Source organism: Polypterus senegalus, chromosome 7, assembly GCF_016835505.1.
Source record: "Polypterus senegalus isolate Bchr_013 chromosome 7, ASM1683550v1, whole genome shotgun sequence".
Taxonomy (NCBI): Eukaryota; Metazoa; Chordata; class Cladistia; order Polypteriformes; family Polypteridae; genus Polypterus; species Polypterus senegalus.
Genome location: NC_053160.1, coordinates 66,010,527 through 66,027,658, shown reverse-complemented (window position 1 = coordinate 66,027,658; position 17,132 = coordinate 66,010,527). Strand labels below are relative to the sequence as shown.

At 34.1% G+C, this 17,132-nt stretch overlaps 1 protein-coding gene across 2 annotated transcripts in view; it reads right to left on the bottom strand.

Moving 5' to 3' along the window:
- Nucleotides 1-226: 226 nt before the first annotated feature.
- psd3l (pleckstrin and Sec7 domain containing 3, like) overlaps nt 227-17,132 on the bottom strand; it is a 579,632-nt gene continuing 562,726 nt past the window's right edge. For both annotated transcript variants that reach the window (XM_039758767.1, XM_039758768.1), the window contains 2 exons: nt 5,344-5,487; nt 227-3,006 (listed from right to left, as the gene is read on the bottom strand). In XM_039758767.1, the coding sequence (XP_039614701.1) occupies nt 2,791-3,006; nt 5,344-5,487 (360 nt within the window). In that variant the 3' untranslated portion in view covers nt 227-2,790. The remainder of the gene's footprint in view (nt 3,007-5,343; nt 5,488-17,132) is intronic.

Below are 17,132 nucleotides of genomic sequence, written 5' to 3'. Positions count from 1 at the left end.
TAGAAACAACTAACTCAGCAAAGACGTCTACTTTAAATGTAACCGTATTCATTGTACCCATGCAGTTTTTTGCATCTATTAAGGCTACTGTTATTAAATCCAAACATTTGATTGTCCTGAACAGAACCTGTATGCAGAATAAATTGAAAAAAATATTAAAGAAATACATTTATGAAAAGTAACATTCAGTATTGGGGTTTACTTCTTAAAACAATACAAATCCTCCTTAACTTTAAGTATTTATTTTAAAACTTCCAGCAAAACATTTACAACAAAAATGTTTACATCACTTTGTATTTTATTCCCCCAACAAGTGTAAGAATCAAAATCAGATTTAAATACAGGCAGACGTTTTTGCATCAGTATGAAATTTGAATTACCTTCAAATATATGGAGGGCAAATATCCCAATAATCTGGCTTTTGTATGTTTCTGACAACTCTTGTCGACTTGTAATTGAGGCATTATTTTGCTATACATAATAGAAATCTAGTATGTTAGATTTTGTTGAAAATACTCCGAACTGTACTAAGACAAGAGCTGACACAAATACTTACAGCGGTGATAAACTGAAGACTACACTATAATAAGAGGTAAACACTAACATTTTAAAAGTTGTGGAGTGTTTCTTCCCCAAACAAAAAAGCTAAAATGACACCTCAAATCAGAGGCACCTGAATTGTCAGTACCATGTCTAAATTAAAGCAGAAGGTATCTTACCTTCTTAGATTTCATGTACCTAAAGCAGCTACTCTTAGAAAATTAAAAAAATGACATTAAACATTTATCCAACTTGTTTTCTTTCAGTACCTCATAGAAACACAAGAACCATTAAATTAATGTAGTCATTAGACTACCATATTAACACATATCGCCACTGTATGCACAGAATAATTACATGTCCCCTCTATTTAAGTCAATATTTTAAACACTTTGAAATTGTATTTATTTTTATTTGTTTAAAATACTAGTTAAAGAATGGTTATTGTAATATTACTCTTATATTTATAAAATAGAAGGGGCAACAAATGTGAGAAAAATATATGATAACTCTGTACATAAAAGTACCTCGATTTAACTGGTGGTGAAGGAATAAATTTGTTCCCTTCTATTTTCAGTACAAATTGTTGGACACAATGACTATGTCTGTCTAGTCTTTGAATTAATTTTAATATCCACTCTAAAGGATTAAAATGACTATGAAATATATCGTACTAATGTTGATAGGAGGCTGTACAAGTGCATAATGCGTAAGGTAATAACAAATTGTGTAAAAATAAGAAAACAGCAGACAGACGCGCGCACAAACAAAATTATTTGAACACTGTGTTTAGCGGGCTGTTGCTCTGGGTTTTCCTAAACCCTTCAGTAATGCTGGCATTTGACAATGGCAATATGCATCAAAACAACAACTCAGTACTCTGCAGCAGCTTTTTAGACAATATGCTCTAAATCCTCAGTGAAGTGTCATACCACTGGGCAAAGCAGTCATGAGCATAACTTTAGCTGTAAAGTCATGTATGTATGCGTATCAGGTTTTGCCTTATAAACTTCAATAAAGAAAACAAAAAAGTCTCTACCTTCTGACACTCCTACCAAAATGGTGATGTTTTAAACAGCTTTGTAAACGGGCTTAAAATAAGTTATTTATAAAGTGCTCTATAAATACTAGTTATGTCTTTACAATATTAGATATGAAATTAGATTTCAAAATTACAGAAAATTTTATAAAAGACACAAATTAGGATAGTTGGCATTTACACTACTTAAAAAAAACCTTCTTTATATTTTGTAGATTTTACAAAATGAATGGTTCACCCTACTGAAGTAGAACTGTTATTCTTCCTTTTGTTGCTCAGGTTAATGACAATCCTCTTTAAACTCAACACGTTAACTGATGCTGCACTTTGAAGTAAAGAAACAGAAAAAGCACACACAGATAACACAAATGTAACACTATAATACTGCTTGACATTAGTGTTGACTTAACACGCTCAGATCTTGAAACAGGATAAAGTAGCCTTCAATTATGTGTTTTCTGCTACTTTACACCAAAAACATGTTCTTTACTTTTAACCAAAATAAACTTTAATATAACTTAGCACAACTTCTCAAAAGATTTCTTTTATCAAAAAATACATCAGCTTCATATATTTACAACTTAAAGTAAATTTTTAATGTCTGAAGTGAACTGAGCAGTTGAAAGGACACCTCTATACATAAAGGGGTGCTACTTACAATAGAATTTAAATGCTAAAGTATATATTTAAAGTACTGTACCATCTATGTTTTATATGGCTCTGTCAAAAAATATACTCACACATCACCTACAAACAATTAAAACCACGATAAACATCAACAGATAAGCCATCTATGACAATTGCCCTCTGTACCATGTCTGAATTTAATACAATTTATTTACATACCTCAGTTAAGAGGTGTGGACAAAAATTAATAAAATATCATTTGCTTTGCCTAAGAGACAGTAAATAGTTGTTCTGATACTCTATATACCCGACATTGCAGTGTAAAGTAAGGAGAGTGACACTTTTGTTTAAAGCCTTGCAACAAAATAAATTCTACAACCATTTATACAGTAAGCAACAAAATATACAATAGAAAATAATACACAAGCACCAGTCAGTAATTTGCTATTATTAATGGACTGCTGCTTTGTTTCTCTTTATTTTCAATCCTTTAACTCTCCTCTGGCAGTGCCAGATAGTTTTACATTTTATCTTTTTTTTTTTCTTTTTCATCTGATGCACTTGTTAAGAGAAAATGTGGCAACCTAGGTGATCTTTTGCTTTGAATTTGGTGCTTCTGGTCTGCAGTCTTTCCTTTCTGAGATATTGCGCTTGACTTTTGCGTTGGCTGGTGAAGACTCCTGGTTGAGTGAAGGACTTGAATAGGATTTCTTAAGCCCACTGCCGTCACTTTCCTTGCTGGGCAGCAGCTCTTTTACTCCTTCTTTCAGAAGTTTCACATATGTTTCATATCTGTTTTCCTATCAGAAAGGAAATTTACCTATTAGTCATGAGATTAGTAGATGAAAAATATTTTAAAACTGTAAATATTTTTGTACTAAACAGTATGCTTAACATGTACATTGTATGGAATATGAATGTTCCACTTCTTAAACATTTTAATTGTACAAAAGTACTAAAAAAAGGAACTAATGAGCCAAAACATTATGACCACTGCCATATGAAGTGACTGATGTCCTGACCATCTCATAACAATGATGCATCTCAAGTTCAGTGATATATTACAATAAAATCTGGCATTAGATACTCTTAGTTGAATGCAGAAGATATGAGCAGATTTAAAGACCTGAGTAACTTTGATAAGGTTTACATTGTTACGGCCAAACAACTGTGTCACAGCATTTCCAAACTGGCAAGACTTGTAGGGTACTTGTGGTCAGCTACAGTGTATAACCACTCACAATGGTCCAAGGAGGAAAAAAAAACCCAAAAAACCACAAACTACCAAAAGGGTGTTGCGTGGACATGACTCGTTGATGAGAGTGGTAATGAAGGCTACCCTGTCTTGGCATGAAGCAACAGAAGAGCTACCATGGCATAAATCAAAGATAGATTGGTTACAGGAATAATGTGTCATGACACACAGTAAATCAAACACTGTCCCACAGGCCAGTCAGAAATGCATATTGCTAACACATAGAAATGATTTGAGGAACATGGTGCAGAGTTCAAGGTGTTGCCCTGGTGTCCAAACTCCCAAGATCTCAATCTGATTAAGCACCTGTGGGAAGGTTGAAATAACAAGTCTGATTCACTGTGGCTCCACCTCTCAACTTGCACAAGTTAGTGCCAGATACCACTTTTTGTAGAGCAAGAGCAGTTTTAGCAGCACTCAGAGAAGAAACAGCACAATAGTCAGGTGGTCATAATATGCTGGCTCACTGGTAATCAGTATACTTGGGATTATACGAGGTGTGGCAGAAAAGTAATGAGACTGATTTTTTATTTACCAAAGTTTTTATTTTTTTCAAACATCAATGTTATCCCCTTCAAAGTAGTTCCCTTGGGCAGCTACACACCGATGGAGACGTTGTTCCCACTGTTGGTAGCAGCGCTGGAAGTCTTCAACCGGTATGGTCTTCAGCATGTCCTTTACACTCTTTTGGATGTTTTCTAAAGTCCCGAAATGACGTCCTTTGAGGACATTTTTCAGTTTAGGAAAAAGGAAAAAGTCACACGGACTGAGGTCAGGTGAATAAGGGGGCTGGGCAACCACAGGAATGCCTTTTGAGGTCAAAAATTCTGTTATGGAGAGGGCAGTTTTTCGGCACCATTTTGGCACAGACCTTTCGCATGTGCAAATGTTCTGTCAAAATTTGATGAACGGTAAATCTGTTCAAATTTAATTGTTCACTCAGCATTCTTAATGTTAAACGACGGTCTGATCTCACAAGAGTGTTCACACGTTCAATGTTTTCATTGGTTTTCGAAGTTGAAGACCGCCCTGAACGGTGTTCATCTTCAACGTGTTTTCTGCCTTCTAAAAATGATTTGTGCCAGCGAAAAACTTGAGCTCGGGATAAAGAATGTTCCCCATAGGCCTGTTTTAACTTTTCAAACGTCACACTTGCCGTTTAATGGCACAACGTTGCTCCAAATTCCGCTGTTCCATTTTGCGTGACACACAACCAAAAACACAACTTCGCTAATAGCAGTCACAAAAATCACGTAGTTAACGGAAGGAGTAGAAACTCGCACTGAGCTATGGGAGGGTACTGATACACCTGCTCTATCAAGGACAACAGCGCAGCGTTGCCAGATCGCTTGCAGTGTTGCCAGTCTCATTACTTTTCTGCCACACCTCGTACACTAATATAGCAAGACATGATTAAACCACTCTAGGGACACATCATCAAGAATAAAAAAAAAAGTGTTGCACAAAATAAGTGTGATTATCAAAGCTGAATTACAAGTCTGGAGATTTCACTTATGAAATGTCTTAAGCATTAAATAAAATTCAGAATTTACAGTATATAATGTTTAAATCCATTTTGAGCAATCTTGGGTGACCTATATATAGTATCTGGTAGCATGTGACTGTTTTCTCTTAAGCTATGAAACTTATGCATGGGGAAAGTATGCACACATGAAACTGCATTTTGAGAAATAATATTTTTAACATGTTTATCACAATCTTAGTAGAGTACTGATAATGTCATCAATAATTAAAATGTTTTAGTAAGCTGTTAACTACCTCTGTAATGATTAATTAGAATACAATTTGAGGCAAATGTTAAGAGATATATAAAAATCATTCAAAAATAAATTGGTCCTAAAATTAATTTAATATTTCCTACCTCAAACTCCAAATAGTGCTCTTTGAGTCTGTATTCATCAATCTCCTTCGCTTTCACCTTCTTATCAGGTGGATAGGATCGGTGTTCAGCCAGCTCAGTGGAAATATGCTTTAGTTTGGCCTCATGAGATTTTAGCTGTTCCTCCTGTCAATGAAAGGTAAAAGTCTTGGTTATTTTTGCACCAGCAAAATTATGGCAATATGAACAAAACTATAAGTATTATACATGGGAGGGCTAGGGAGGCCAGTTAGCTTGGTGCAGCAGTATTATCAATTTCACTATGAACTCCCCCGAAGTTTCAGCTCTCAATGAATGTTGTTAACCAGAGTTTTTCCTTTTCTTCGCCTCCTACTCTGGTTATGTTGGTTACACATGGAAGTATAAATTTCACTGTACAAAATGCAACAGAAAATACTACCATACTCCCATGATCATGCATTTGTTTAGTTTGCATTTGTGTTAGTATAATTTGATTTTCCTAGACTTACTGATTTCTCTGTTAATGTTTACTAATCTTGTATGCTTGATGCAATGCAATGCACTGTTGCTTTATAACAATTCTCAATCAGTATAGGTTCTCTGAGCCTTTATTCATTGATGAGTGCTATCTACATAAGAATAAATCAAATTGAAATTCTTCTTCCTTGAAGAAGGAACTACATGAAAAGCCTATGCTAATAATATGGATGGAATCTACTGTGGTTTGAGAAGTCATATATTTTGAGGATGGTCACATAAGTAGCACATACAGAAAGTTTAAAGTAGTGTGGATTAATTTGACTATGTGCTATGTTGTAGGCTCTACTGTACCAAACCATGCCTGTCTCCACTCAACAAAATGGATGGATAATACCGGTCCCTAAAATGCTGCACAACAAAAGACTGTGGTTCCAACCAGTTTTTCTTTTCTTTTTTTTTTTTTTACAAGACACTAGCACTTGCGATGAATTTCATGTTATTTGTTTTTTTAAGATACTTCATTAAAGCATATTCATAATAAAAAATACAGTTTCACATGCTGCTGAGTATCATTGACAATTGGCTAGGATGTCACAACAAGAATATTATTCCAACATTTAGGCCATGATACTATATCACTGCATTAGTTTTGTTATAATATATTTAAAAATATTAAGTATTAACATGAAATTCTGCAAAATTTACAGCTGCCTTTTTATTTGTCTCTTATTTAAAGCCTAAGGCACAAATCTGTCAATCCGACATCCCTAAAAATAATAGAGGTTCACATTTAAATCTCGTTTTGTAATTGAGTCACTACACAATATGGCTGTCAACCAATAAATGATGTAAGAGTAATACATATTACTTAATTACATAGAAATGCATTTTTGAAATAGTTTGGGCTATTTTGTCAGTAAATTATGAAATTATTACAAAAGCAAAATGTGTTGAATACCATCCAGTTGTCAAAAACAAGTTCCACATTTTGCATCTTAAGCACAGTGGTCTTCTTCTGTGAACACTGACTTGTAACAGCTTAAGTGAAGGTATGTTTGGCCAATTAGGAATATAACAAATATAGACTATATATATGCTTATGGGTGACTTCCAAATCAACGGGTTCAAGTGTTTCAGCCACACTTACTGTAAGACAGGTGCATAAAATCAAGAAAATAGCCATGTAATCTCCACTGACAAACACTGGCAGTAGAATGGGCTATACTGAAGAGCTTAGTGACTTTAAATGTGGCACTGTCATTGGATGCCACCTTTGAGACAAATCAGTATGTGAAATTTATGCTCTGCTAGATCTGCCCCTGATGTGAGTGCTAATTTTGTGAAGTGGGAATGTCTAGGAGCTACAACAGCTCAGCCATGTAGTGACAGATCACACAAACTCAAAGAGTGGGAACACAGAGTGCTGAAGCACATGGCGTGTGAAAATTGCCTATCCTCTGTTGCATCACTCACAAAAGAGTTCCAACTGCCTCTGGAGGCAACTTCAGCAGAAGAACTGTGTCAGGAGCTTGATTAAACCAGTTTCTATGGCAGACTCCAAGGCTAAGATCATTATGAGCAATGGCAAGTGACAGCTGGAGTGATGAAAAGAACACTGCCATTGGACTTTGGAGAGGTGGGAATGTGTTTATAGGAGTAATAAATTAAGTTTCACTATTTGGAAATTTAATGGGCAAATAAATATGGGTTTAGTGGATGCAAGCGGAAAACTACCTTTTGTACTGCACAGTGTCTATTGTAATATTAACTAGAAGAGGGGAGATTGGGGCTGTTTATCAGGGTTTTGGTTAGGCCCCTTGGTTCCCCTGAAAAGACATTTTTAGACCATTGCGTGCTTTCAATTTTGTGACAACAGTTTGAGAATGGTCTGTTCTAGCATAATTGTGCCCCTGTGCATAAAGTCGGGTTTATAAAAGCATAGTTTGATGAATCTGTTGTGGAGGAATTCTAGTGGCTTGCACAGAGGAATATCCATGATAATATACTCAAAGTATACTGAAAAGAGCACCTAGAGTGGGCAATTGTATTTTGTTATGCATGCACCAATAAAAAATGCATTGCTTTTACATTTCCACAGCAAACCTTGGGACTGCTACATAGACTCTGATATCAGTACCTGGGAAACCACGCAAAGAAAAAAAAAAAACATTCTATTAGTGTATTGATGACATAATGAGAAAAACATTACACTCCTCTGGTGCCAAGTTAATTTGTTATTATTGGCTGCTTTTTATTAATTTAATATTAATATGCTACTGGTTCAGACGAAAATGCAAGCTGAAACATAGCAAAGAATGTGGGTTATCTATCCTGCTAAACAAATGAATATTGTTGGTTTCTGAGGTTTAGGATGTGACTGTGAACAAGTAACTCAGAGTAATTTATTATAATAAAACAAAATTTTCTGATTATCCTTTTTAGTTTAACACTGTTTTTTAATTTGATGATATTATTAAATTGAATAAAATGTAGGCAGCACATCTATCTTTGTGAAAAGCGATCTGGCTTTTTCAGGCAGGTTCTTTAGGCATCTGTACACTTTGGTACAAATTATTGTATGCAAGTCTTCTCCACATGTTTCACTGAGTGTACAAAAACTACAATGATATGCTATTTTTTTCAAACGACTGTTACACACCATGTAAATACAACTGCCGGATGCAGAGCCAACAATTAAAAAAAAGTTTTAGCCAGTCTAAATGTTAAATTGATTCATCAATTATTATGTGATTGTAAGTCAGAAGCAGGATTACAAGAAGCTGCACTATTTCATGCTTGGGTTTCAGCAAGAAATCTCTCCAGCAAAATGCTAGTGAATTTGTTTAGAAGTATAATATGGAATTACTTTGTAAACTGCACAATATGAAGTAAACATTAAAAAATGATTGTTTGCATAAAAATCTTGGCAAAAGTAGTCATGCAGAGAATGACACGTTCTAACAACTTGATTAACATATAAAGAGATAAATGTTTTAAAACTTTATTATACTGTTTTCCAGTACTTCACATTATAGTATTAAGTATATGGATTTTAATATACTGTACAACATAATACAGTAAAACCTCAATTATCTGTCACTCGATTAACTGCATGCCACTGTCTACCTACTACTTACTGCCACACGATATTGCAAGCTATGCACATTGGAAAAACTCTTCCTTTTGCTAGCATGTAGTGTTTTTCCCCAGCACCATGTATCACGCAGCATTTTGAAATCACATACCTTCAGCTTTAGTGACATTTTGTAGTTTTTCTCTTTTGATACAACTAAACTACTTTATACTGTTATGGCCAATAAATATATGCATGTGGTGTTGAAATTGTAACAAAAAATTATTAAATGTTTACGAAATGGTAAAAGCACTTCCAAGTATTGTTTCAATTTATGGAGTAGGAAGAACAACAGTGAACGACATAAAGCGTGATGCTGACAAAATTGAAAAACATGTCAAAACGGTAACCACTGACAGTAATGTTATTCTGTATTAATGTTAAATTTCTTCTGCATTGTAGTCTTCTTTTTAAATTCTGTTATATTATGTTTTGTTAATATATTGTGACATGCAGGCAGCTTCTGATATGCTGTGCGGGAGCAGAAAGGGTGGAATGTTGTGTAAGTGATAGGACTGGGTGAAGGGTTATGTTCTGTGATGGACGGACACGCTTCTTAGGAGATGAGTGACATGAGAAGAAGTTTTGAGTAGGGAGTCAGGAGAAAATAAGCATGAGTGTTTGCAGTATAGAGAAAAAAGGAATATTAGTAGCAGGAAATAAACAGGTTGGTAAAGCTTTCTTTTACTGTTTTGGAGATATGCGCAGCAACCCAGATAGTGGAGTATAAGACAGGGCACTGTTTGTTACAGAACAAAGACTCCAAGTAAAACATACAAAACTCCAGTACCTCTGAATTGTATTTGTTTATTATGCTGGTCATTACATTATTATATAAATTAATTAATTCTGTTAATATAGTTTTTTTGTGTAAATAAATACAACTATTCTCTAAACTAGTCTGTTGTATATCATTTTTAAAGTAGCTGTTCTGTTATCTGTCACAGTCTCAGTCCCAAAACATGACAGATAATCGAGGTTTTAGTGTATTCTCAAACCCACTTAATTGAATTCAGGATTTCGGAGGCCAGAGGCTATCCCAGGATCATCAGGCACAAGGAAGGAACCAATCCCAGTCCACCACAGGTCACACCCATAAACAGACCCACACACAAAATCACCAATGAAACTAACACATAAGTCCCAGGATTGTGCATAAGAAACACTAGCTATCAGAACTGAAAAGAATTTCAGTTTTCTTGAAGGGATTGAATGTACTTTCCTTTTAGTATTTTTAATAACAGATTTTAAAAGGGAATCTAATTAAATGCAACTGTATAAAAAAATGGCTACAGTAAATACATTTATTTATTAAAATCACTATTTACTTGCAATGGTGAAATAATGATGGCTGCTTATGTTGAAAATGTACTGCTTAAATGTAACAAATCGAGCCATTCATAAAAGTACAGGTCATAATATATAATGCAAATAATAATGAGAGTTTAAAACTCACTCCGGAGATAAGATATTGATCACACCATTTCAAACTATCCCACCCCCACCAAAAAAAATGTAATTAAAAGAGATGTAATTAAAATTGGTAATATTGATGAGCACATTGGATGAGTCAGAAGTATTACACTATAGTACACTAGCACTATTCTTTCAACTATGCCTAATTTAAAGACATTATTCCTCTGTCTAAAAACATTGCTGTGTAAATAGACTACACAACTCAAGTACTGAAGCAGCAGTCTAAACCTAATGCAAACATCTTTGAAGTGGTTGGACAATTTTTGAAAATGACAAAGCATATACTGTACTGATATAATAAAATTATTTGTCATTGAGGAATTTGTTTAATATGACAGAGAGGAGAATAAAATATTATATGTTTGACAGAATTCAGCTCTAAATCTGATCATGATTTTGACTTGGAAAGAAACATTTCTAATTAAAAAAAAAACAACTTTTTCCAAATACAATTAAGCTTAAACACAGCAAAATGCAGATGCAGAGTATATATATATTTACAGTATTTTAAAGCAAATCTAAAATAATGATTCTGGAAAGGTATATAAATGTTATTTAATTGATAAGTACTGATGCTCTGATAAAATTACACAACAACAGATTTGATTAGTGATTGGCAAATTTGCTGATCACAAAAAAATTATTTTTTCAGCACCTTGCTTCTCTAAGCATTACGGCATTTGACTTGTAGTACTCCTTTACACAAGATACTACGATATTTCAGCTAGCGCACATTTCTCTATCTTTTTTGGCTACAAACTTCCTGAAAGAGACAGAAAAGACTGGAAAATGAGCCTTTGCGTTAAAGAAAGTGGAGTAATAAACTGAGGTAAAGTAAACAGAGGATTCATCCTGTGCAATTAGACAGACAGCAAGAAAAACTACTTTAATGAATTCAGACTTTTACATCCTTTAATTTAAACGGACATTTCTTGCCATAGTATGGATGGTGAGCAGGCTTGTGTCAAGTACAGCAGCTAACTATTAGCAAAAGAAAAGATAAGGAAGAATTTGAAATTGTTGCTTAGTAAATAATAGGCTGGGTAAATTAAAACCAAAATTTGACTATTTTACTTGTTATATAAACTTGTCAATCATGCTAGGTTGTTTCTTTTTAACACTGTAAACACCTTGTAAACATTTTATAGATCTGCATCTTTCTATAAAAGGTTTGCACTGTGTTTATTATTTATTTGTGTGTATCATACAATATACATTTTGGTTAGAAGCAAGTTCTACTTAATTAAAATGGTAATCCACATTTAGAATTACAGCTCAAGAATTGGGAATGTCTAGTTGATACAATGTAAAAAATGTATATATAATTAATGTATATTTTAACAGCAAAAAACCTGTAGTGCATTTATTGACTAAAAATGATTCCAAACAATAAATGCATGTATAATATATGTGAAGTGTAAAATGTTTTTTTAAAGGGATAATAAATACATACATACATAAAAAATCAGAATTCGGTATTGAAATCAGCCAATTCAGTAACATGAAATAAGTGATCGGTATTGGCCCTAAAAGACCTGATCGGAGTATCCTTAGCTGTACAAACAAGGTGATTGATACCAGGCATTGTAACATCACAGGGGCATATCTTGATGGCAGGAGCAGGATTCCCAAATTTGAACAAAGGACTATAATTGAAGGATGAGTAAACCAGTAATCACCCAAAAGGAAGGATCTATGAGCAGTCGAGAAACCAATAGCAAAACCGTCTACTTCATTCCTTTAGACATTAATGAAGACTCCAATTGTGACTCTTCTCTCATCAAAATTACAGTTCTTAACCTGCCCATAACTTGTGTTGTATAGTAGAGACCCAGTGTTTATAGGCTGTGGTCATAACAAAAGTTAGAGCTAACCTTTTACTCCAAAGGGCTACTATGCTGGACTGGAAGGGTGGAAGATTTGTTTGTAGTTGAGTTGAATGAGGTTACCATTACTCAAAACCTTGCTGAGGAATTGCAAGTGCATAAGCAGAGAGAAAGAGACCATATACATAAAGCCATGGGTTAGTCTTTCTAAAGAGGTTTGCTGACTGATTACCAGCCAACCAATCAGGTATATTGTTGCTAGCAACTGAGGACAGTGTGTGGGTAAAAAACCTTAAAGAGAAATGTCAGTAACTCCTGTAATCAGAAGATGTGACCAACAAGATGATAAGCTTCTAAACAAAAGAAAGATAGCACATTGAAAATCCTTCTGTGTGTCTGAAGAAAACTGACCAGGAAAGGAACAAAGCATAGCTAAAACCAAAACTGCATGTACACCCCACTTGATACTGAGAACTATTAATTGTAACTTAGTAGATAGGCCAAAGCTAGCTAATGTATGGTAGGTATTGGTGTAACTTTAATGGATAGGTAATGATCTTTGTGAAGGTTACGCCCTAGATGAGTTGTACATCTTCCAGAATTCACACCTGAAACTGTGTAAGTGTGAGTGTGTTTGGGTGTTTGTGGAGGAGAGGTCCCTGCACAGAAATTAGCTTTGAGTGAATGAACAATACTTCCTGGCATTAGAAGCGTTTAACCAGATAAAAAACTTTTCCGTCTTAACCACATGAAATGAAAGATCAGAATTTATAAGTTACGTGCCTTTTTCTATATTAGAGAAAAAAAAACTACCTAAGCAAAGAGATAGAATTAATAAGTTATGTGCCCTTTTCTATAAATAGGAAAAAGTTCAATTGAGCTTTTGTAATTTTTAGTTTTGTTTGTCACTGTCATTCTTCTATATATTTACATACACATGTCTCTCTGAATACTTGCATATATTCATCTTCTATTATCTTTATGTTATGAAAACATCTGCTCAATAGTTTAAAATTAGAAATCAAACAATTCAGACATGATTAAAGTGTACATTGCACACTTTGACTTAAGGGTATTTGCATACATTTCAGTCTATGTAGAAATAAAAAACACTTATTTTACATGGTCTCCAAATTATTATGGAAAAGAGAGGATAGTTGTTTGCGGAATATGCATTTTGCAGTCTTGGATAAGACTGGAAGAAGGGAGACAGAACATATATTCTCAATGGCAGATGGGTTGAGAGATGGTTTCATAATGTTAGGGATAACAAGACATTTCTTGAAATCAATGGGGAAGATACCAGAGGTCAGTGAGGTATTAAGATGAGAATACATGTATGGCTTGAAGGAGGGACTGATGGAATGAAGAAAATGTAAAGGAATAGGTTCCAGTGTACAAGTGGTGGGTCTGTGGTTACAGAGTGCGTAAAAAATATCTAAATTATTCAAAGGAAATTGAAAAAAAAAGAAGGACACAGAGGTTGGTCATAGGAAGGTTTGGGAGACTTAAACTGTTTTTGCATGCTTTTTACTTACTGCCCTTTACACCCTCTGGCGTGTAGGGCAGCTGCAAAGTTCTTCCACAGCAGTCTGTCTTTGGCCATAGTCTCCAGTGTGTCCCAAGTATTGTTTACAGCCTTCATTTTGTCAGCCACCATTGGTCGCCAGGTTGTTCTTGGTCTACCACATTTTGTATGTCCTTCTGGTGTCCAGTAGAGTCCCGTTTTAATGAATGTATCAGCATCTCTCCTCCTTACATGTCCCAACCACTTCCTGTGCCTCTTTATTATGGTATTACCCATCCCAGAAATGGACAAATTTTCAAATACAGAATTAAGCGTATCCATTATAAACCCATCACTAATTACTTTATTTTGTGCTTTGCAATCTTGACAGTTATACTGTATCATTCAAGTTTATCAAGCTATATGGGCAAATAAAGAGGTGTCTCCAATATGATGGGTCACTGTGTATTATTTTTTTCTAACTAGTCATGCATTCCCTATTCTTATTTGGAAGAATAAATTAACCTAGTGATTGCTTTGAAAGTTATATGCAGCACTCTTTAAGTTCAAATACTAATGTTTAAAAAATATGTTGCCTGTATATAAAATAAATTAAAACAATTTCTAATGATTTATTGTCCTTTTTTTAAACATCTATACATTTTATTACTTTATATACACTAGTGAATGATGCTATCGTAAAGCACATGCCCAGGTCGAATTAACTGGCAACTGTCTAGACAGCAAATATTTTCTTCATTTTTGGATTATTACTTTGCTATATTAATGGAAGTTTTTCTACAATTAAAATTGAGAGAAAGAATTGATTTATTCTTAATTATGTGAAGGGCATGGCACAAGAATGTTACATTTTACTGACACTGGGTTTAACTATATAAAAATGTGCTCAGTCCATTATCATGTCGCAACACCCTTATTACAATAACTGCATCAATAATTCTGTCTTCATAAATTCACTGCATCTCTTTAATTTGAATTTCAAAACCACAAACGATTCATTGAAGATACTGTGCGGTAGGTTGATCGCACAAAAATTTAACAAAATGAGATTCCACATCATGCTTACTGTATCAACGTTTACTGAGATGTGCGGATGAAAATTCTTGCTCATTTCATAACCAATTTAGAGAAGAGTATATTAAATACAGAGGATAATCTTAATTATAACATGTAATCAAAACCAGTCTGTCAATTTTTTTCTGCTTTCATTACCTTTAGTTTTACTACATTTGCTTAATCATTTTACAATTAAAATCTGTACACTCAACCCACACTTTATGAAGTGATGTTCATGCAGAAAGGGGTAATTTTCTCAACAGGTAGTAGAGGATAACGGAGCATAAATATTCATACATATGTGCATTATACTGTCTTGCTTGCATCCAGAAAGAATGTCACCATGCCAAATTATTCCAGATTTTCAATTTCATGAAGCTGCTTTTCATTATAGGCCTAACAGCATGGTGTGCACACATATGTGATATGCATGCTTGTCCATTTGTTGAAAGTTTATTGTAGAGCCTGTACATATATTAACAAATTATACCATCTTTTCTTTCTCAATTTAATAATTAAATAACTAGTAACATGATTTAGGGTTCTAATTACTTCCTACAGTTTGCAATTCTAATGTAATTCCAGCAAAATCCAGGAATATAGCTATTAGCTTGATGCACTAAGTAACCACCTCTCATTTGTGGAATTATTTATGTTCTATTACAGTTTAAATTCTGTGATTACAATAATTGAAAATGAGTGTGGAGAGGATGAAGTTACTGCAGACCTCAATAGTGCTTTTGTCATTTTGATATTACAGGACCTGCTGTTTTAAGTAAATCCTATAATTGTTTCTTCATTGCATATTTGATTTCTAGATTACATTTTTTTGCTCTGAAATATGAAAGAAAACTGCACCTAATTGTTTAATGACAATTGATAGAAACCTCTTTAGAAAACTGCATTCAAACTCTCAAAGCAGAAAAGAGAGCAGAATTCACTTCTTCAGTGCCAGGTTAAATTAAAAAATGGACAAATTACTAATAAGCAAGAAGAATGGAAAAGTCTATCTAGCACTTTGAGCATGGGAAAGTTGCAATTATAAATAAAATATATCATCAATATCAACATTATTTGCTGATCAACCATTAAATCTGCCCTTTGGAATTTTTTATTCTTGTTCAGGATTGTAACATGGACTGTGTTAGATGAAAACTTGTACATGGTTTTGTCCTAGACCAAACAAATTCCAATACAGGGTAAAAGCATGAAAAGCACCACTGTATTAACAGTTCCATTCCTAGTTTTAGTTATTTTTCTATGGTTTGGTGTTATGCACACCTCTTTTTTTCAGTATATATACAAATTAAAAAAAAAAAACAGGAATAAAAAATACACAAATATGCAAACACATAATTAAAGGAAACAAATTTAATTTGGTTACAAATAACTACTGTAAGTAAAACCACATCAAGACATGACTCACAGTCACTTCTATTTCTCCTCCTCCAACTTAGGTATGTGGTTTCATACTATGCAGATTTACAACCCGGGTAACAAGTGGTTGTATGGGTAAGGAGTGGATGTAGAAAGTAAATTATTGTCATCCTTCTGGATCTACAGAATGCATTACCCTTTATTTATCATGGCTTCTTTTGATATGTGAAAAACCTGTTCAAATTAGGGCCCACAATAAGAGTGCAAAAAATCTTAAGACAGTAATGTGTCACTCCCAAAATATTAACCATTTTATTTGACTGCTAAAAACACATTAGAAGCCTCTGTAGAAGTAAACATAAAAATGCATAAAATATACACATTAAAGTGACCTGTGAAGAGGAAAAGTAAACTCATCCATAACCGAAGTCATGGAGAATGTTCCTGTGTTTCACTCACCAATGTTTTTCAATTGAAGATTTATATATTTCAGAAACTTGTGCAGCACACTCCATTCGAAATAATCTCAATGAAAACTGATCATTCCTTTACAGATTTCCATGAAGAATAAGTGTGGAAAATTTCTACAAATTTAAGTCCTCTGAGGGATGAGTTTTTAAATGCGAACAGACAAACAGACCGCAGCAGAGGCTTTTTGCATTGTATGTAAATTCACACAAAAAGCTTAACTGATGCACTTTGGTCTATGTTTATTATAATCAAGACATAAAGTTTGTTGATACTTAAAGCCTTTTAATATAGACATTCTTCTTAATCGGATATTCGTTTATCTAATTTTTATACAACATATTTGGTATCTGGACTGGTTTTATGCCAAAAGATACACTTCATCTGATGAAAGTCAAGCCGTGCAAGTCTGCCTGCATAAACAAGCCTACTGCCATTGTCATTCACGTGCTTTGAGCTTCCTGCT